Source organism: Metopolophium dirhodum, chromosome 1, assembly GCF_019925205.1.
Source record: "Metopolophium dirhodum isolate CAU chromosome 1, ASM1992520v1, whole genome shotgun sequence".
Lineage (NCBI taxonomy): Eukaryota > Metazoa > Arthropoda > Insecta > Hemiptera > Aphididae > Metopolophium > Metopolophium dirhodum.
The window spans coordinates 24,126,532-24,150,815 of record NC_083560.1 but is presented as its reverse complement, the minus strand read 5'-3'; the positions used below and the strand labels follow the sequence as shown (position 1 = coordinate 24,150,815).

The window sequence follows — 24,284 nt, the reverse complement described above, 5'->3', positions numbered from 1 at the left end:
TAGTATAATTTATACCACCTATGCCCTACTCTTCCAACCTATAGCCGCTATTGGTGTAACATTTTTGTTATTGTTTATATTTTTAATTTAATATATTGATTTTAGAGATGGTGCGGACTAATTTATTTGAAGAACGTGTATGCTTTCATAGTGATTTCTCACATATTTTACGCCATTGTTTTTAGGCCCTTGAAGTGATGTAATTGGTCGCTTGCCTTTGTTATTAACAGGAATCTCAGGTGAGAAATAATCTCCATGTAGGTACGTACTTAAATTATAATATTATGCACTAAATATATTATTTTGTACCATCGCTTCAAATATAAGGTCTGGTTATATCTAACTATACAGTAGTAGAATACAGTGTATTTTTTACGATGCCAAGTCTGTCTCCAAAAATGTTTTTGCTGTGAGTGGTGGCTATGGAGCATTGTTTATGGCTGCATCATGGTAAATAGTTGACATCACCGATTGCAAATCAAGAGCTTTCTCAGACAATGAAATCAAAAATATATTATTTATTTATTTGAATTAAATAAGTTCAATAACCAAATAACGACTAATTCGTATTAAATTCACTGAATCACCGTGTTTCAAGTATGATTGATTACATTGTATACAGGACTATAGGTGTAATTATTATTTTTTTTTTGTTTGGCAGTAGGCTATAATTATTTACCGAAGGTACACTTGCCCACTTTAGGGACTTTGACTCATGTCCCTTGTATTCACTTTTATTATTACATACTTTACAATATAACAAATACAATATACAAATTAAACTTCATTGAAATAATATTTAAATAAACATGATATGCCATGTTGAGTTGGTTTATTTAAATATTGAACTCAATCTTAATTATAATATTATTTTCTGTACATATTGATACTAATTATTAGTCAACGTCATGTTTGTGCACTGACTATCGAGTTGGCTACAAAACCCCATTCTCAAATATAAATATATTTTTTTTTTATTATTATTCAGCTGTTAGTTTAGGTTAGTCGTGTTGTATGCATTTGACAGTTTTGGCTCAATTCTTGGATTTGTACTGAGTATACTGTATGAGTTCAATTTTGTATAGTAAATCTACTACTTATTCTTTTTGCCTATCATCTTTTGTTTCCATTGTTGGACTTCTTTAAACGTATATTTTTTTAAAGGAAACAATTGTCATCAAAAAAATATACATTTTGTCTTGTATTAAAATAATTTTTATAATTTTTAATAATAATTACACGAACGTATCATAATGTGGCTAGGTTATAATGTCGCTATTTTTATGTTAAATTTAAATATTGAATAAGAATTAATTAATTTAAAAGATAACATATTTAAATATTAATACGTATTTTAAATTGTATAAGTTTTAATATTTAACATTTATTTAACTTAATAAGATAAATACTTATTAAAGTTTGAAAATCAAATATTATATTAATTGTTTAATTTTAACTTTGTATTCATTGAAAATTAAATGTTAATATTCAATTTAAATTAAATATTAATAGTTAATATTGATTTATCATGTATAGGTAGTTAAATATTGAATTTATTTGATGTACAAGGGCACACTCAGGATTTTAATTTTTTTTCTTGGGTAGACTAACATTTTCCTATACTTTCCTAACATACAAAACGTAATCAATTAGAACTAATTTTTAATAATAATTTTTTTAAATTTAATTGTTACAAAATAGTTTTTTTCGGAATAACTGAATAAGTGTTTGTTATATTAAGAATAAGTAAGAAACTAATTTAATTTAGATTTTAAACTAATAATCAAATTTGAACACGCATATGTAATAAACACAACATAAACATTTAATAAACTGTGAACTGTCTAAATTATAAAACATATTCATACCACAGACAGTCTCGACAGTCATAATATTATTATTGTTCAGTTATCGAACAAAGGCGATGACTACGCCTTTATATACCGCCTATACATCTATGAAAATGACTTTTAACAAAAAAAATTAATCGTCAATTATTGCCACAAACTTTATCATGTAGGTACAATTGTTAATGTGTACCATATATATGTAAATTTCTAATCATACTCTATGAAATCAAAAATTATAATTTTGGAACATTTTCACTTAGTGGTTTTACAATGGTGTTTATTTTATTTTTTTATCCTGTACCTATACAAAATTTCTACCAGAAAGAGTGCTTCGATTTCAACATAAAGAACCTTATCTTTTAGATAATTGGATCAAGACGGTACTTTAATGAGGTATTTTGTTTAAATTAAATTTTGTACCCTTGAATCCCCCCGAAATACGTTATCCCAGCACTCGGATCAGTTATTTTTCACAAAATTCAATTTTTAACCGTACAGTATTATGTAATTTATTTTGTACAATTCTCAAACGGCAGCCCATTGTTTCATAGAAGGTGGAGCACAAAATTCAAATATTTTATCCTACTCTATTTTCATAATTTACCACCTATAACACTTCTATTGGTTCTTAATTTAACTCAAGTCTTGTATTATGTACTAAATTATTATAAACTAGAATCTAGAACATAAATGATAATACGTTTTTAAAATTTTTTTTTCTTTATACCTATATTCATTATTTGACTGTCATTCTCTATCTAAGCACAGAACTGTTTTTTTTTTAAATTTTTCTTTTTGATTATTCTTCTTCAGATAGCCAACTTTTTGTCAACTTCCATTTAATGCCATCATGCAATTGTCAAATTTTGGTCTAGTTCTGTTTTTTTTTTATATCGAATTTATGTTCTATAATATTTTAATAGTAGGTAATAAACTTATAAAAAAATAAATAAAATTTATCAAAAACTTTACATAGTGTATATTAAAAATTCTGCATTTTGTTTATTTCCATGGGGATTTGTAGCTATATCTTTGAGGTCGTCATGCACTTCCCACTGATTATTATCTCACCATACTATTGACTATTCTTTAGTATTTCTTCGTATTATTAATATTTTCGGAATTTCCTCCAAGTTCCAAAAAACTATTTTTGCATAATTTTGTTGAACATTACAGATTTCAGTAATGTCTCTAGAACTTGTAGATGCTTCAAGTTCTACAAAATACAAGTTAATAAATCAATCTGTTTTTAAGAATTTTAGTAATTTATAATAATTTTAGTATGAAGATAGTTTATTTTACCTTTTGGAAGTGACAAAAGCTCAATCAATACATGAGATTTTGCATTGACTATGTGTTTTCTTCTTGATGAACATTCAATACAGTCTGTTTCTTCAGAAAAAAAAATATTTATCAATTTCTTCTATTCAATTTCCATCAAAAGCACCAAAAGATAGGACTGGATATTTTTGTACAGTCATGTAACTTTCCGCAAACATTCACTTTTGTATATGATGGAAAATTGTTGAATAGTACAAAATGTTGTTGTTGGATCTGGGTCGGTTGTTTTGTAATTGGTAGCAATTACTTCTTATGGAAAGTAATTAAACACTATTGCAGATTTTAAAATTATTTAAAATTATCCTGTATACTTACCAAATATAACGACTAAATTAAGAGTTAACAACACTGCAGATAGTATAGTTATGGATCTTAAGTTGCCACATCATTGTTTTGTAACAGTTTGCCAAATATATTTTACCAGTTTCGTATTGAAAATGTTTGTATTCGCACCCTGTATAAAAATAAAGAATTAAAGTTAGAAAAGATTTATAGCAAATAATTACAATTTAAGGTAAGGCAGGTCACAAGATTTCTTCTCGTGTTTTAAAAATACTTAACTGTTGAAAGTGGAACTTGACGGACTAATGATGTTAGCATTAATATAATAAGTAATAACACGACAATATGATTATGTATAAGTATAATATATAATAACGTACAACTGGACAATTAAACTGTGACTATACGCACACACCGCGTACACTCGGTATGACAGCGTCTGTGCAAGTGATTATTACATACATCAAAGGCCCTATTTATATGAACAATCGAGGCCATCCCGTATCCGTATATAATATAGAAAGCGATAGTAAAGGTGTTACACAGCTATATCGTAGTTGCATAAGTATCTATTAGAAAACGACATTGTACATGCACGTGTGTTTACATGGTTTGAATACTAATATTAATTGTATATTTCAACACCCTCCCTCAATTAATAATTTCTTTAATTGTAGTCACTCCTACAGCTGACCGCAACTTCTCGAATCGTTCCTTAACCAAAGGCTTGGTTAGAATGTCCGCAATCTGGTCCTCTGTTCCAATGTACTGTAGTTGAAATTGTCCTTCTTCGTATTTCTCCCGTATGAAATGATATCGTACGTCTATGTGTTTTGTCCTCTTATGAAACTCCGGATTTTTAACTAAACGAATAGCACTCTGATTATCAATGAATAATGCCGGTTGTTTATCACCTGTTTTTGATAAGCTTATTATCAACCACGTAATCCACATGATCCCTTTTACAGCTTCACTGGCCGAAATATATTCAGCCTCTGTCGATGACAATGACACACAATGTTGTCTCTGTGATGTCCATGAAATTATGCTTGACCCGTATCTGAATAGAAATCCTGACGTTGAACGTCGTGTCTGAACGTCACCTGCGTAATCTGCATCGCTAAATATTTCTAATGACAGTTGTGTATCGTGATTAAAATACAAGCCATAATTAAATGTTCGTTTGACATATCGTATAATCCGTTTTACCAAGTTCCAATGAGCTTTAGTTGGTTTTGCTAAGTAACGACTAGCAAAGTTTACTGCATATGCTATATCTGGTCTCGTTACCTGTGATAAAAACAGTAAGCTACCTACTGCCTGCCTATAAGGTATTTCTTCACTTAATATCTCCGATTCTTCCTTTTGTTCAATAGTATGTGATTTGTCTATCGGAATTGAAAGTTCTTTGGCGTCCAGCATATTAAATTTATTAATTATGCTACATGCATAATTTGTCTGATGCACAAATAATGAACCATTTTTCATTAAGTTTACCTGCATACCTAGAAAATATTCTAAGTTTCCCTTTTTAACCTCAAACTCTTTCTCCAAGTTTGTTAAAAGTTTCTCTATAATATCTTCATTATCTGCCGCGATTAAACCATCGTCAACAAATATTGCAAGAATAATTTGGCTGTTATCAGCTTTGAATACACATGCATCCGCTTCGGTACATTGTAAACCAAATGCATTCAAAAAATTCTTAAAACGTATATTCCAACATCTTGGACTTTGTTTTAAGCCATATAAACTACGCTGAAGCTTACATACTTTATTCGATCCATCTTCGTATCCTGCTGGTTGTACCATGTATATTTCTTCCTGTAGTTCTCCGTACAGAAATGCTGTCTTGATGTCGAATTGTCGTAGTATTAATTTTTCCACAGCTGCTACTGCGAATATCGCCCTAATTGATTCGTATCTGACCACTGGCGAAAATGTTTCATGGTAATCTATACCATATTTCTGTGAACAACCCTTAATGACCAATCTGGCCTTAAATTTATCTATACTACCGTCAGTTTTATATTTTGTTTTGAACACCCATGCATTTCGTAATGCAACTTTATCCTGTGGCAAAACGACTAGAGTCCAAGTCTGATTTTCGTGTAATGAATTAATTTCGTCGTTCATAGCATTATTCCATTCATTTTTGTTTGACCCAGTTATTGCCTCATCATAATTCAATGGACTGACACAGTTAGCAATAAAAGTCTGAACATTATACCTGTCCGGCTTCTTAAGTGTATTCCTGTCACGTAGAACCATAACATTTCTATCATCGACTATGTTTTCGTCCTTCTCACGCACGCCCGTTGAATTAATTTGAGTGTCTGTAAACTCTATTGTGTCAGCAATTACATTTTCATAATTATTACATTCGTCTTCGAATATAATGTCTCTGCACACGGATATTTTATTTGTTTTCGACTAGTTTTCTGCGTTAATACAGATATAAAAATACTTCGATCACGAATCCACTAGACTGTATGTCTTGGTTATTGACTGGGCTAATGTCCTGGGCTATTGTCCTGGGCTATTGTTCTGGGCTATTGTTCTGGGCCCATAACCTGTTGAAAGTGGAACTTGACGGACTAATGATGTTAGCATTAATATAATAAGTAATAACACGACAATATGATTATGTATAAGTATAATATATAATAACGTACAACTGGACAATTAAACTGTGATTATACGCACACACCGCGTACACTCGGTATGACAGCGTCTGTGCAAGTGATTATTACATACATCAAAGGCCCTATTTATATGAACAATCGAGGCCATCCCGTATCCGTATATAATATAGAAAGCGATAGTAAAGGTGTTACACAGCTATATCGTAGCTGCATAAGTATCTATTAGAAAACGACATTGTACATGCACGTGTGTTTACATGGTTTGAATACTAATATTAATTGTATATTTCAACATTAACCAACATTTATAACTGTTTGGGAGTGCATAAAACTTTTGGTGTATTTTATCACATTTTATACCACAATAACATTTTCAAACACTTATTTCCCCCCATTTTTTGAAGTATTTTTCTTGTTTTTTAAGAGGTTTAAGTTCCTGCCATAATCATAATATTTAATGTAATTATAAATTCTTGTAATACAACATATATGTAGCATAAATTTATTTCAAATAATTGATTTAAATTATATAATATAATAGGAAAAACAATGTATTAAAAAAAAATTCTATAAACTAGTTCACTTTGTCTTCTTTTTTTCTTTCTTTTTATCTTCTTTATACTCATCGTAGGTTAAGTTATTCTTAACTTTCTAACTTTCTTTACTTTTCGCCATTTGAGTGGATTACGAGCATAAATAGGCCAAGGTGGAATTGTCAGCTGAAATTTTTTTTGAACAAATTAAGTATTTATAGTTTTTAGTTATTGTTATAAAAGTGGTTCACTATATTTTTAATTATTAATTATTTTTTTACAATTGTAAATAAAAAATTTAAAACTGATAGTATGTCATTAGTTTAAAACCAAATAACACCAACACCACCATCTGACAGACACTGTATAAATTATTAAATATTACATTATTTGATAATTTGATATGCATGATAACCATTTATCATGTATATAATATAAAATATGAAATTTTAAGGTTGAATAACTAAATACAGTTAAACAAGAGGTTTGGGTCACCAATATTAAAACTATAATATTACTGTAACGATCGATTGTTGTTATTATTATTATTATTATGTATACAATTGGGTCTAGCCAGTTTAAAACTTAAATAAATTTTCAGATTCATTTTTCACAACTATAGTAATGGCTGGTATACATGCCTCGTGTATAATCTTTAACACAAATTAATATATTAATATAAGTTGTTTTGTCAAATTGTTTGTTGAATTGAAATTTAAAAAGTATAAATTTGAATATATTAAATAGGAACTCATGTTTGATAATTAAATATAATATTTCTTACTATACATTATTAAATATTATAGTTTAGGTTATAAATTCAACTTCAAGTACAAGTACCATATCACGCATGAAGATCTTCCTCAACACACATTGACTTCTAGTTTGGATTTTGATAAATATTTAATTCATTATTTTCACTTTAGTTTTATATTAAGTATAATATTATATTCAAGTCAGTAGGCGGTACACTAGTGAGGTACACTTTTTTTATGTGCGTTAACCGATTATACTTAATACATTTAAATATTTGTCTGGATTTTTATCATTACTTATATTATATATGTAATTAATAATATTCTATAAACATAATTTAATAGTTTTTTTGTTAATAATAAAATATTAAGAGTTTATTATACTTGTTTGCTCTCACAGACCCATGCCCAACATAGATAAAAAGCTTTTGCCTAAAATCTTTTTTTTCATTATTTTTTAGTCATCTTAAAGTGAGATAAAAAATTATAAAGGATAATATTTTTGAGAGTATAACATCGATTTTAAATTTTATTGTCATTATTTTTATATTACTTTTTGTCTGTCAATACAAGACCAGGGTGTAAATAGCTCAAAACAAGTCAAAATATTTTCAAAACTATATGGTGTATTGAATATGAGAATATAATCATTCAGTGGAATTTCCATATACCTATCTACAATCTCATAGACCTATAAACTAACTTAGAGGTCCATGTACTATCTAGATATTATGTATTATCTACACCATCATTATTCTTATACCTTAATAATCGTAATAATTGAGGATGTTAATTACTGACTAGGAAATGTTGAACAAATGAGCAATATTCACTTTCACGAGTCATATACATTATAAACAAATAATGAATATTGATAATTGTATAATGTTATCACAAACGTAATACTGCAGCCAACGAGAGCTCGCGATCTCCATGTACAGTATGCTTATTTGCTACCGTAGGTAAGTTTGTAACCGGCGATTTTCAGTTTGCCGCCATTTCTGTGTTGTACCAAGTCGGTAATTTTTATACGAATGCCTGCTGAGTGGTAATCTGGTCGCCAGATTCACTGGCACAACTAAAAAAGGAATAGGTTCAAACATATTTAAATAATTTTATTATTTTTTTTTGGTTATTGTAAATAATAATTTTGTAATTTCTTATGAATATGGATATTGACTAACTAACTATATAAGTATATAGTTTCTTTTGTTTTACATTTTCTTCTTAGTCTAGTGTTAGTACATGGTGGTCATATATGTGTGGTTAATATATGTATTCTGTTACATTTATATAATTTAATTATTATAACTATTACAAGTTTATATATGTAAATACTTATGCTATTACCTAAAATTATAAAATTATAACATTTATTACATATTTATATATCCGTCCTATATTCTATTGGTCTTATATGGTTCCTTCTTGTTTTAATGATTGAATCGTTAGTTAAAAGGTTATCTATTTCTTAACTAGAGTATGTCCATTCAAGTATGTAGAATCTTACTTAGGTACTCCCTGATTCCCAATTATAGGTATAGTCTGCATTATTGAATTGACACTCCTGATTAATACAATTGTTTTATTACTAAATCTGTTTCGCATAAGTTATATATTAACTGCATTGGTCCCATATCCTTTATAATATAATTAAATAAACATTTGGTGATAGTTGCATCCGCTACTGGGTCGTGACTATGAGTTATATTGTGGTCTATTTTGCATACTAGATGGTGGGTTTCCATTAGGTTTAACATGCTCATTTTTCGGGTGGTCTAATATTATACGCGACATTGTTCATTCGGCATTGTGACGCAAAATGTCCTTCGCGATTGCACGTATGACAACACCTAACATTAAAATTGTTGTTCCTCGGATTTGGGTTTCTATTAGTATTGCTATCGTAGGTATTGTTTCTGTTTATATTATTGTTATTGTTGTTATTACGATAGTTGTACGCTGTGTTTTGATTATTATTGTTAAATTGTCTATTTTGATGCGTATTCCTATTGCTATAGGTACGTATTATTTGCGCGGAAAATGTCTTGTACATCATGTTTTTTGTCTCAAAAAAATTGTTCAAATGCCCTCAACATTTTTTTTGAAAACGAAAGTGCTTTATTATGGCATACGTTTTTGTGTAGTCAGTTAAAAACTATAAACTCGTATATAAAGAAAGCTGAAAGTTGAAAATTATCGGCGATCGATTTAATGATTATTATGGAAGACCTTTTGTAGAAAATTGAAAATCTCGTAATAAAACTTGAGGACGAAGGACTTATCAATAAAACTAATTTTGAATGTAATGTGATGAATTTTATGTACTTTGTTACAACTATTTAAAAATTGTATGGTGTATAGAAAATGCTAATATAAACATTCATTGAAATTTTCAAGGATCTACCAATCATTCGTTTTTTATTACAATAAAATAATAAAATCGTTACATGAGAAATCGAATGAATATCAAATGTTGAAAATATATGAATTTTAAACGCTCATAAAAATTTAATTTGATTTGCTTGTAGACAAACTTATGAGGAATCTTTTAATACATTTTCAAATCTTAGATTTATAAAGAAAAATTCTTATGAATTTTCAACTCAAAATAATTTGCCAATTTTCGTGATTTTTCCATATTTTGTTAAGATTTGAACTTTAAATGCTTATAAATAAAAACTGTGACTAAGGATTTTTAATATTTTTCAAATAGTAGGAGCCTTGTATTCATTTTTAAGCTTTTTTACCCCACAAATAAAGTTTTATTGACATTCATAGAAAAAAAAGGTGGGTAAGTGGATGTCACTCTGCTGTACAGTAGGTTACAAGTGGGGCACTATAATGGATGGTGTTAAATTTGAATTCAATGATATAATATCATTGTATAAAAAAAAAGATTCTAAGCGAAAACGGTCAGTCAGCCTATGATATTACCAAGTATATTTGACGATATTATTGTGAATAAAGTAATTTATATATAATATTTTATTAATTTTTAATTTCAAAATAAATATTAAATTTTAAATTTGATAAATTTTGTCAATATTTGAACTGGCCGTTATTATAACAATTATAATTTTGCTCTCCCATGGTCTCGTGCACAACACAGACATCATTTCGACTATCTATGACCTATGTGTTACTGTAGTATATTAGATATTTGTATATTATAACTATGTGTAGTGGCGGAGTAGAGAGATCCCGTACGTAGCACGCTCATAAAAATTGAATTTGACTTTCTTGTACACACTTTTTTTATGATAAAGGTGAACAAACTTATATATAATATTGTATTACATTTTCAAATCTTAGATTTAAAAAGAAACATTTTTATAAATTCTCAACACAAAATAATTTGCTAGTTTTCGTGATTTTTCCGTATTTTGTCATGATTTGAACTGTAAATGCTTATAAATAAAAACTGTGACTAAGGATTTTTAATTTTTATCATCTGCCTTTGAAATAATAACCTAGGAGCCTTCTATTAAATTCTCAAGCTTTTTTAACCAACAGATAACATTTAATTGATATTTATAGAAAAAAAACTAAAAAAGATGGAAACTGAAAATGTCCGTAAACAGCTCAAAAAGAATCAAAATATTTTGTAAATTTTATGGTGTATAGAAAATGCTAATATAATCATTCAGTCAAAATTTCATGTCCCTACGGTCATTTGTTTTAGAGTTACACCATAAACCAAAATCGATTTTCTCGAAAACAGATTTTGCGTAAAAATTCCCGTTTTTCCTTAAATTTTCTTTTGTTTTTCACGTCGCTTGTGAAAACTACTGGGACATTTTTACTTTTGACCCCCCAAAGTACCAACAGATTCACTTTCCTATCAGAAAAGTTACTATTGAAGAAAATCCAAGCACTTTTACTGTCCTAAAAGGTGATGACAGACACAAAAATAAAAAAAAAATAAAAAAAAAAACACACATCATTGTAGAATCAATACATTCATCGCTTCGCTCAGAATCTAAAAATATAATTATAAGTGATGATATCTTAAATCAGACGCATATTATGTCAATTGTCAACACGTTAGTCCAGAGATATTTGATATTTCAATTATACAATAGTTATTTTAAATATCTACGTACCTCTACTAGGTTAGGTAAAACAAAAGCGTGATATTATAATATATATAAACTATGATACAAATATCAAGATAATATGTTGGCTAAACCATAGAATAAATAGAAAATATTTATGATATTTACGTGTCCCTAGATTATACACAATGACATTTTCGTAATAAATTTTTAAACACATTTTAAGCTATAATTTTATTATGTATTTAGGTATACCGTGAACTTATCATTATATGCATCAGCGTGCTCATATTTTAGATAACATAAATACAATACAAGTTATTTGCTTCTAAGCATTTGGTTTTTTGGTTTTTTTCATTTGTTAAAACAGTTTATGCTATGTCTTTCAGCAGAGACAACAAATGCGGGTGTGACATCCTCTTAAGACAACAACTGGAAATATTAAATTAATAATTAATATTATATGATATATTTTATATTATGTGGGATTTGTTTTGGCAAAAATTAGTTCTAATAACTAATCATAGGCAATAACAATATAAATTAACATTGAGTTTCCGCTTAAAATCATATTTCATCGTGACGTATACAATGATTTATCAATGAATTCAAATTTAATATAAAAACTTAATTGTAGAATTACCTATAGAACTTTTTTTTGATCATAGGTCTTCAAAAGTATACGACATTTATTTCAATATATTTGACGATATCCTATTTTTGCAAAACAATGTTATCGTCATGGATTACCGATATTATGTTTTGTTTTTAAATAACACATTATTAATTTATTATGCGGGCCACAAGCCGTTATAAATAGCACGATAGATAATAATATTATTGTTATAATAAAATATTCCTGTTACAAATTATCTGCCATAATGTACAATTCACGCTACTTTTTATAATGCATGGACAATAGGTCAACGTAAAATTATAGATACTAACATAATAAATAATAGGTAATACGAAATAAAATAAATAATTAATATTATTCCAGTTAGAATTTTTGTATATTTGTGAAAAATCAACAAATTAATTAGATGTATGTAATTTAAATTTTAAAATACTATATTTAGGTATACCATGGTATATATGCGTGATATTATAATATATATAAACTATAATACAAATATCAAGATAATATGTTGGCTAAACCATAGAATAAATAGAAAATATTTATTATATTTATGCTGTGTACCATATCACATTATTAAACAATTTAATAAATTTAATTGATCAATCGTGGGCCACTAAATCTTGTTTAAGGGACCATTAGCTCACTAATCACTATTGATTATTGAATCATTAAATTTTAAGTTCTGGTATGTTGCCGGCATCTGGCATAGTTCACCACGTAACAAGCATTTAATTACGAGCAGAAAAAAAAGATCATCAGCTAAGACTGTTTTTTTTTCTTCTGAAAGTATCAAGATTACTACCAAGACTACAAGATATATTATAGGAGGTTTTTCGAAACATTTGAAGTCTGTCAAACGTCATGATCCCACACATGAACTAACTAGTTGAAGAACTTTCTGTGTGTCATGAAGGTGTTAATATAGAAGTTTTGGAACGTGTATTGAGGCCTGTAGACTAATGATGAAGTATGGTCTGTTATTGCTAGTATATGTATCGATACATACCAGGTGAATATAATAATAATTATTGTTTTTAATTAATCTCAAAAAAATTAAGTACGCTAGCGTTGTATAAACAAATTAACTTTTTTCACTTAATAATAAGTTAATAAAAAGTGTGTATTAACTTTTAACTTAACTGAGTTAACCTATGATTAAATTAACTTATAAGTTTTAACTTTTTGTTATTGGTGCATATTAATTTAACTTAACTGAGTTAAAAAAAATCATTAACTTCCCAGTCTTGGTACCTATGTATGATAATTGAGATAATTTATGAACTACAGCAAAACAATAAATATAAAATAAAATAAAAGTGTTCTGAATAAGTAATCGAAATACATTCAAACTTAATCACAGCATCAAATGCTTTTGGAAAACTGTATTCCAAAACTAGGTAGGTACGTAAATTATAATTGTTTTAGGTATCTACGTGATAATATTATGCCATGATATCTCACATTTGAACTTTTATTTAGTTTGAAAATATACAGTAAATCGACAAAATATCGACAACATTATAGTGAAATACAGTGCAGTGTAACGGACGAACATGAAAAATGAAATAGCTTTTTTTTCTAATATATAAATATATTTTTTTTTTTTATGATTGTAACGTTATATTTGATAAAAAAAACTCTTGAAATTTGTAAACGTAATTAAAACGGAAAGTGATAATCAAAAATAATTTAATACTGCAAAAAAAAAACATAACGATTAACAAAATATATTATGTATCATTAAACAAAACATAACGCAAAACGTTATTTATAGAATATCATTAAACAAAAAATAACGCAAAACGTAATTTATAGAATATCAATGATCAAAAAATAACGCAGAGAGAATTATTTCTAAATCTATGTATTTAAAAGGTCTATTGGTTTTGTAGAAACATTTATTTCATGCAAACAATCTAATAATTGATTATGTTATATTCCATACCCGGAAATAACTACCCGCATTAGTTATTATTTTTAAATTTAATAGGTATTAACACTATTTTAAATAACGATAAATGCAAAACTTGTATGACATTTTAGTTTTAAATAACGATAAACGCAAAAGTTGAAAAACGTTTTAATTCTAAATAACAATAAACGCAAAAATTGTGTAACGTTTTAATTGCAAATAACATAAAATGGAATTTTTTTTTCAAATACAAGACCTTGCTTGAGAGCAGTACATCTATTGCTTATTTTTTATAATACCAAAGACAAAAAAATGTTAATTCAGTTTTGTTTTTGAAAAAATTCAAAACTACTAATTTTTTCCTATATTTGAACTAGATTATTTTTACAATTTTTTAAAATATCAATATTTTTTTGCAGTACATTAATTTGTTACATAATATTATAATAGTAAAAACTAATAATTAATAACTTTTTCGAAATATTCTTTATAGGAATTTCCTGACACTGAAGTATATTTTATAAATAATTATTTCATAACCAAAAATGTTCATCATTTTTGACATACCTACGTTTAACTTGTATCTTTTTTTTTTATTTGTAAGGTCTTTCTATTACACTCTGTATAGTGAAATTGATTTCATAAGATTTACAATAAATTATAATGATCGTAATATCGTAAATTTGCTTAAATGTGTTATTAATTAAAATATATTATATTTTAGTAAAAGTGAAGTATAAATAAGTTTTTAAATTTCATGTCTTTGATTCTGAGTGGAGTTTTTTAGATTATTTATTTAATTACTACTTGTGTTGTTTAAATGCCTACTGTTTAATTCATTGTTTGAAACTGTTTAAAATTTAAACTATTTATTCGTATTAAACTGAAATAAATGTTTTTAACAAAAAAAGTTTTTATTTTCAGAATGAAAAAACACACTACCCTTACTGCAGTTGCAAGGGCCAGAGGTCAAATCATAAAACTATCAATCGTTTTCAAAAATTCCGTGAAAAACGACGTAAAAGTTAAGTAATTTGAATCGATTTTCGTTTTTGGCATAACTCTAAAAAAATGAACGTATACACATACATGAAATATCAAATCTTGTCATATTTGTATTATATTTTTTTATTTAAAAAAATTATTTCTAATTTAGAACATTTTTTTTTGTTTTATTTTTCATTGTAATTCAATTTATTTTTAATTATGCTCAAAATATCTCAAAGTATTTTTTTTTTGTTAGGTATGTAAATTGTATTAGATTTGTGCCAGTTAAATATAGAATTAGTATGCAGTTTATTTTCAATACATTTTTCTTAATTTATTATCTTACTGGTAGGTACTAATTTACAAAGGCTAAATTTAAATTATACTTAATTTCACAAGATACCAGCAAATAATAGTTTAGCAATACATGTATTACTAACTCTACTACCAAATTAATCATCTATACATATATTCTATAATCTATAATATTATACACATTTATTGTAAAAATTCAAAAATAATATTATAATAAATAAACAATCTGTAGTTTGATAAAAATGTTGTTTTACTCTCGATTACACACTAAGTAATTGTAAATCTAATCTGTGGCGTCTCGTGTGATTCACAGTAACTGGGTTACAATTTAGTATTTACAAATATTTTACCCTATCATAATTCATAATATCTATACTGATAATACAATGTTTGACGTTTGTTGTGCAATGTTCATTTTTCGTTAGTACAATACAACAATATTGTTCTATGTTATAATAACGGATGACCATAAGATGCTCATCAATTTTTGAACCACATCAACACGTAATTCGTGCTAACAATTTTATACACATGCAGTTGATTATGGTACAGTGAGCCAGTGACGGTAGTCTAATCTCTAAATAGGTACCTACCTAAATGAATAATCAATAGATGACAAGTCAGTATAGAATATATTTCCCATGATTGTCAGTTATACAACAGATATTGACAACATTTTATACTTTAATATTTAATTTGAGTTCTTCATATATAATTTTCCTATTCAATATTTTGAGTGGCGAATCGTATGCTTATGTGGCCCTTGCCCCCATACCCAATTTTTAACGTTCTATAAAACAAACCATGTTCGTACCATGAATTTACCTATACTCCGTTCAAGATAAGAAGGAATCTCGGTGGCCGATTTGTGCACGGAGGAGTAGCTTTACCACAAAGATGGTTGGCTTGGTAGGCGGGACAAACTGGTGTGGTCCGACTAAAATTGGATCGCCACCGAAGTTCCTTAACGTGATTAAAGTATAGATTCATGACTATAACTAGAGGTGGGAATTTCACCGTAAAAGTTTTAATACTGTATAATATTTTTGTTGAGTAAATTTAATAGGAACTCATCAACATTTTTATAACTAGGCTAACCATTTAACCAATGTACCGCTGCTAACTACAAGTATTATAATTATATATTTTATAAGTATGCATTGCCGCAAACGGCACCCCAACTTATATTGGTTATATTGAACTAAAAATATTGTTTAAACTAAATCAAAGACGATAGTGATAAGATTATTATCTAGACAACCTCATGAGCTTTATACTATATTTTAATTTTTAAGTGAGTTCTGGGTACTTTAAAATGTACAAACAATTTACAATTTTAAAATACTCATAGCTTGCTTTAAAATTAAAACATAAGAAAAAGCCCATGAGGTTGTCTAGATAATAGTCTTACCTTTAGATTTTATAAGAGGTCAATCCACTCTAATTTTTAAACTAACGGAGCTACACGTGTTCTGCTTTGCGTAGAGTTTGCTATGTTACTTACTTGTAAAACAGATACAACACGTGCGGGTATCACGTCCTCTTAACATAGATACACATTCGCTTACAATACGCCATATTATAATAAAATTGAAGATTTGAAATGGGAATTCTTGAAAGATATTATTAGTTCTAACTTATCTTTAAAAGTTATAATAAAAAATAAAATAATATGGTGAAAAATACTTTAATGTTTAAAATAAAACAAATTAAGAATGTTTAAGCCCAATATATGAACAAAAAAATAAACTTAAATAAACATATAATTTTTGCGTTTAAGATTAAATGATTCACTATTAAATTTTAATTTAAACAAAAAAATAATAAAAAAATTCAAGATTAATAAGTTAATTATTAACATAAACGGATAATGATAATATGTAATATCATTACATTTTATCAATCTTAATTGAAATTTTATTTAGTAACTAACATCTAAGTATTTTTTAATTGATTAACTGATATTTTTATTTGTAAGGCATAACTGCTACAAAAAATCAAAAAATAAAATAATTGAAAACATTTACTATAAGATTTGATACAAAATAAATGTTATTTTTTGAACACATGTAATCCGTATTCATATTAAAATAGTTAAACACCTTTTATATTTCCAGAGGGCAAACTCCATGTGATATTTTCTTCATAAAACTTGATAATCATTTGAGGCCACATTAAATTAGCCTTTTTAGCTGGGATTAATTCCATTTCTTCTATTCCTTTCCACTTCATCAAAATTTCCAATTGGCCATTTAAATCAGTTGCAGTGATAATTTTTTCCGGAATTTTCATATTTGGTTTGTCAGAAAAATCATTGACGGTATCAATATTGTCAATATCATCCTTTGCAATCATGATTTTTTGATGACAAGCTTCTAGTGAACCACTAGTTGTAACTGTTGATTTTAAAAGTGTACAGTCACCACGCCCAATTTTTTCGTTCTTTTTACTTTTCTTTTCTTCTTGTCTTAGTTTTGTATTGAACTCGTTTATTGAATTCTTGCTTTCTCTCTTTCTGGAACAAAAATACATTAATATGTTAATATTATAATATATCAAAAGATATGTATAATTTATTTTAAATAATTTGGTTACATATGACACCAAAAATCATCATGTCAATTGTTATCCATAGGTCATTAGCAAATAAGCATTAATTCAAATAAACGCTGAAATTATAGGTACTTCAATATTTTTATTTTTTATTTAAGAGGACGCTACACAGACATTTGTTGTCTCCGTCAAGTTTGTAACATACCAAATTTTAAGCTCAGCAGATCACAGTTAGCTCAGTTAGTTTAAAAATTAGAGTGAATAGACCTCTTATATAGTTTAAAGATAAGATTATTATCCAGGGTATCTCAGAGGCTTTTTATTATATTTTAATTTTAAAGCGTGTTATGAGTATTTTAAGATATACAAAAATTTTACAATTTTAAAATACTTATAAATCTCTTTAATATAAATAAAAAAAAGGCTAGGATTTGCCAATTTTGCTTTTAAATTGTATAAGAGATCAATTTTTAAAACTAACAGAGCTAAACTTGATCTGCTAAATGTAAAATTGACTCACTTATAAGACGGAGATAGCAAACATGTCTGAGTAGTGTCCTTTTAAGTGCATTTTGATAGAAAAAACAAAACGATTAAGTACCTATACTCAGGGGCAGATTTGGGAAATATTTTGGTGTGGAAAAATATTGTAAATAGTTCGCCTTTTAACTTCTTGATGGTTAGGAACATTTTTTATAGTTACTGATTTGTCATTGAATCGAACAAACAATGTTTTGAAATGTATTCATCTACTACCTACATACTAATAATTGGTTTATAAAATATATTATACATTGGTAATATTAATAAATAATATAGTACATCAATATCCCTAACGTAAACGCATTTCCATAATATAGTGCTATAATGAATAATTTTTTTTAACTATTATTTTGTTAATATTTAATTTAAATTTAACTGTCAGAAACTTCAAGCAAAGCTTTACTGATATTTGCAATTAAAAATGTTACTGGAGTTATAATAAACTAATATTTAAAATGCGGAAGATTGATGAAAAAAAATCCATGTGTTGGTTAGTAAAATGTAGGTACTAATTGATAAAAATAAATCTTATTTAATGCCTAAGACATAAATACAAAAGAAAACATTTTTTTTTGATAATATTTTAAATAATATTTTTTAATAGTATATTAAAACATACTACTCAAATACTTTTTAAAAGTATTTTTATACAACACTGACACTATTAATAAGCACACAAATTGTATTAGCATTCACTGTAATTGATTACAAGAAGTTGAAGAAACCGTTTCAGAAGAATCATACAAATAAATATACCTATTCGCATGATTTATCATAGTAAGCTTTGTTAATTGGTTTTTTGGAAAAACAATAGTTTATTATTATGCATTTTATTGTATCATTTAATACTATATACCTAATGAATATTCAATACCAACCGCAGTTTTAGGATTGGTCTATAATATTTAACTGTTTCAATTTAAATTTAATTTAGGTTTTACTCAACGCATAGGTAATATTTTTATAAGTGTGCTTAAATGTTAATGGTAGAGTACTAGGGTAGTCTTACATAATATAAGACTTATTCAAATTCTTGTTACTTCCAACAATTTGAAATTTGGGGCCTATGTAGTAATATTTTGAATTTGTTTTTATTCACTATTCAAAATTGAGTATTGATATCACACTCTGAACATCAAAAACGCATTAACTAGGTAATGATATGATAATCACATAAAAAAATTATTTAATATTATTATTTATTAACAAATTACTAAAAACAATATTTTAATTGCTTAATATATTTTGTGAGGTATATATTATATCTATTCTGGGGTATTTAGATTACAGTATACACAGTACAGTGCATACTATATATTTCCATCCAAAAATATAGTAAGCACCTCCCTACGTACCCATATAAGTTGCATCCAACCACTAAATAAGCACAAGAAAGGTGTTTTTTTATTTTCTATTTCGTTATCAAAAATTGTATTTAAGTGATAAAACACTTAAAGAAAAATAGTTAAAAACAGATTATTGAATAGGGAGCAATCCATCGGGAATTCCCGGTGGGCCAATCCACCACTGAGTATTGAGTACTGGGCCACGACGGCCCGTTTGGCGACGTTACATTTATAAGTTATTTTACGTATTATATGCTTTTTTGAAACTATACCCAAGCACCAAATTCTGACTTCACCATCATTTGCAGCGTACTTAACTTCATATATTTCAAAAAAAAAAAAAAATGCAAAAAAAAGGTTTCCCGTAACCTAGAAATATACCCAACAATCGTCTCTTGGATCGCCGACCGTCCGGTGTCTGCACACAACAATATGGGTACCTAATGTATTAATTATTTTTTATTTGTTAGCAGACGTGGACGCGGGCGCGAATAGTTTGGCCGTGATAACATTGGTACGCGTATTCCGAAAAGCTCAATATTGTGCTTCTGGCTGAGCACAACTACGCAAGTTTAAAATACAAACATTGGATCATAAACAGTTGAGATTTGCGATCGGAATATCGTTTATCCACCGTATATTCCAAATGGTTTTCGACATATATCAAACGTTATTTCGTAACCAGCATAAAATATTTGAATGATGGCGGCAGAAGGGTGGGGGGCGGCGGCGACGCCATTTTGAACGATGATGTATGGGTAACGTGTATAATTTTTTGATTCGATTTCGAGAAAATGTACACGGGTCAACTTCCACCTAGCTCTCGCGCGGTCTATTTCGACGATATGTGAACAGCGAGCGCAAACGATGAAACCCACGGGTAAAAACCGAGTGAACGGGAGGTGGACGGCCGTGCACGCACGTGAATATTAGTTGACACTCACCTTGAAGACATATCGAAGGAATGAATCGACTGGAAATGAATGCTCAGCGTCGGGAAATACCACTCAACCACTCGTCAGGATCCGTGAGTACGAAGGAGCGTGGCCACTGGAACGACGGCGACTGCTTCGGCTGCGATGTAATGTGGTTAGCTGTTTGGACCGGTGAAGAGCGGACAGACGTCAGACGACGAGCGGAGAGCAACAAGTGAAACGACAGCCTCAACAAAGAAACGGCGACGCCTGAATGGAAGAAAATATATCGACGTCAGTGGCGGTATAGTCGCGGTAGTGGTTACGCCTACGGCCCTCGAACTAAGACATTGTATATTATTATACCGGACATGGTAATACGACATCTCGCAGCGATTTGTTTGCATCATGATAATATGATAAGACATCGTGAGATATGTTGATATTCATTTCTAAAATTTAAATACATAATTTAAAATCCAAAACTACGACAAGTAAGTTACTTATTGTAAAAAACTAAAAGCGATGTCTAATTTATAGTTTACACTACAGATTAATGATTATAATGTGAACATTCTATATGATCTGTGTTTATACTTTATAATTATAATGACGGTTGGATCAGTACGTCTTGTATTTTACCTATCAATTTATGAATTTTATGGACTACAGTTGTCTTCAAATGTAACTGCACCGCTATTCATCAGTATTTAAAATAATAAATATTCAGTTATCATATATTGATATCTAAACAAATCTCCTCACTAAAGGTTAAATACGGTCTGATTCAGGACCGTGCCGTCCTCAAGTATGTCGTATCTATTATTTATTAATTATCATCTATAATCTCAAGTCGTGTTTATTACGATGATAAAACTTATCTAACCTTTTTTTAATATTTAAAGTCACCACGCCTCGCTTGTCATTAAAAACGTATTGTTAACCCGTTCACTTATCCAAAGTCAGTTATATTAGAAACAACTGTTTCATGTAGACAAATGAGAGGAAGACACACATTTGACAATATTGCTGAATCTATATACAAAGTACTGAACGAATTTAAAATTCAGAATAAAACAACATAAAAAGTCACTGACAATGCAGCAAATTTTGTCAAAAGTTTTAGGTAATTATGATTATGATTATTATTTTATATGAATTTGTTTATAATTACTGAATAAATTAAATTATGAACTCAAATAACAATCTTACAATTATTAGTTATAACTTATAATTCATATTTTAGTTTATAAATCAATTAAAAATTTTGTATATTTTTATTTATGCTATGCTAACTCTTTTATAGATTTTGTTGGAAACAATTTTGTACTTCCAGTATTTAAATAATATATTTAATTTTTGTTCAACAACACAGATATGCAATATGTACATTAATACTTAATTATATAGTTATATCACTTTATAGTAGGTAAGTATTTAAAAATGATATTTGTGATTTTTCTTTTTTAATATTTTAGCATTTATATTTATTTAATATAATTTTTCTTATAATTCAGAATAATAATTTATAAATTATGAGTTAAGCATTTTCAAAATATAATTAAAAAAAAATATAACTTATAGGTAAATTAATACTTAAATATAATTGATATAAGATAATAAAATAATATAAATACTCAATGATTATTTTGGTTTCAATTGACATTAGCTTAAGAGACAATTGATCCACTTGTCGCAAATTAATAGATTGGTAATAATATTTGAAACACTGATAATTTAAAATAAATATAGTATATTAGTATCTATATAATTATTAACTAAATATTTATAATTTTTCTTAGTATATTTAAGCAAAAAAAATATTTTTATTTTCTAGAGTATACAGTTATGATGATGATTGGTGTAACTGAAGAAAATGAAGTCTCTGTAGAAAGAACAAATACTCTTGAAAGTGAACCACCATCTGTTGATAATTTCTTAAGAATATTGTTACCCACTCATCAACACACAACAACAACAACAATGCACACACAGTGAATTTAATTGCTTCAATTGATATCAAAAATGCTGAAAAATACGTTGTAAATAACATAATCAGTAAGAGAGTATTCAAAAGTGCCAAGCAATTTTTAACAAACAAAATTAGTCTATTTTAAGTGCAGATATCGTAAAATATCATCTTGGTCGTTATCTCATAACGTCTAATCCCACAAGGTATTTTCTAATTATTTTTCTAATATTTTGCCTTAAAAAAAAAATTAATTATTAATAAATAATAATATCATATGTTTTATGTTTAGATGGAATTCATAATATGATGCTATAAAATCCATTGTTGCAATGGTCTACTATTTCAAGACTTCAGGAAGTCTCATTTTTAAAAGAATGCTGCAATGTAAATTTTATGCATAAATACGCATATTTAATAATTATTTCCTAATATGTTTAAAATATATTCTAAAGATTATCTTATATTTTAGGTCATGAAACCTGTATCTAGAGCTTTAGACATATTGCTGGGTGATAAAAATATATTGGTATATTTGCTCCATACTATTAATTCAATACATAAATCGTTAAACAATATGAAAAATATAGTTTTTTGCAAACAATTGGTAATTGCTTTTAAGAGAGGATTAATTAAAAGGTAATACATTTTTTTGATTTAATTGATAAGTTATTTAAATAGCAAGCATTTAAATTTTTAGAACATGAATTACTTGAATTCTAATATGTTTTCATTTTTTGACACTGATTAATAACACATTACACACATATTAATAATATTACTATATCATAAAATGTTAAACTAAAACTTTTAAAGCCTTAAGGGTTGATGGTGATATTTTTGTTCTATTGATTTGTTAAAGTGTGTTTGGAGATGTAGTAGTGTGTATCTGTTAATAGTGTTATTAGGTGGAGTGAAAATCATTGATATACCTGAATGTTTTTGTAAATTTGATGGTTTAGCTTAAACCCTATAGTTGAATATGTAATTCCAAATGGGTATGAATAATGTTATTAAAAGATACATTTGTTTTTAAGATCGATATTTGATTTTTTTATTTAATAAAAAATTAGAGGTTTCTGTGTCTTTGGTTGAGTTGTTTGAATCGTATGAATTGAATATGGTTCAAAAAAGGTTACATCATACAACACATCTAATAAAACATGTATGTCTTACTACCATAGGTATGAAGATGAAAAACTTTACGACAAACGGGTACCAGAAAGAGAATTATGGTTCCCTTCCAGACCCACCGTACTCCTCGTCTATCCACCATTCCGTCATGTATAAATTGTTAAATGATTGTAATTGTTATTTTATTTATGCTCTTTGTTTTGTCTTCTGTGTGCAATCATTTGCTCGTTCGTTGGCCTCGCGATTATCATTGTTTTTGTTTTGTTGTTCGTGATATTTGTATTATTCGGCCAACGCCCTTTTTTTTCTTCGTATTATTATTTTTTACGTAAAAACTATATTTTATTCGTGTCTCGCTAGCGGTGTTTTTCGTCGTCGTTTTTTTTTGTATTATTTAAGTCGCATTGAGCGCATAGTATTTATTAAAATTATTATTATTATTCTGCGATTCATAAGTATTATTATTATTCTAAAATTCATCAATCAAAGAGATTATATCATATACTA

General features: G+C 27.6%; 1 protein-coding gene and 2 pseudogenes across 1 annotated transcript; 1 reads left to right on the top strand and 2 right to left on the bottom strand.

Moving 5' to 3' along the window:
* Window positions 1–2,818: 2,818 nt before the first annotated feature.
* On the bottom strand, window positions 2,819–3,971 carry LOC132934755 (uncharacterized; annotated as a pseudogene).
* A 13,423-nt stretch (window positions 3,972–17,394) lies between these two features.
* LOC132936139 (heterochromatin protein 1-like) lies at window positions 17,395–21,052 on the bottom strand. The gene is made up of 3 exons (XM_061002828.1): window positions 21,041–21,052; window positions 20,705–20,944; window positions 17,395–17,833 (listed from the first exon to the last, which is right to left on the bottom strand). The coding sequence occupies exons 2-3, from the start codon at window positions 20,713–20,715 to the stop codon at window positions 17,413–17,415; spliced, it is 432 nt and encodes a 143-aa protein (XP_060858811.1). The 5' UTR covers window positions 20,716–20,944; window positions 21,041–21,052; the 3' UTR covers window positions 17,395–17,412.
* Window positions 21,053–21,672: 620 nt separating this feature from the next.
* Window positions 21,673–23,933, top strand: LOC132934739 (uncharacterized; annotated as a pseudogene).
* Window positions 23,934–24,284: the final 351 nt, after the last annotated feature.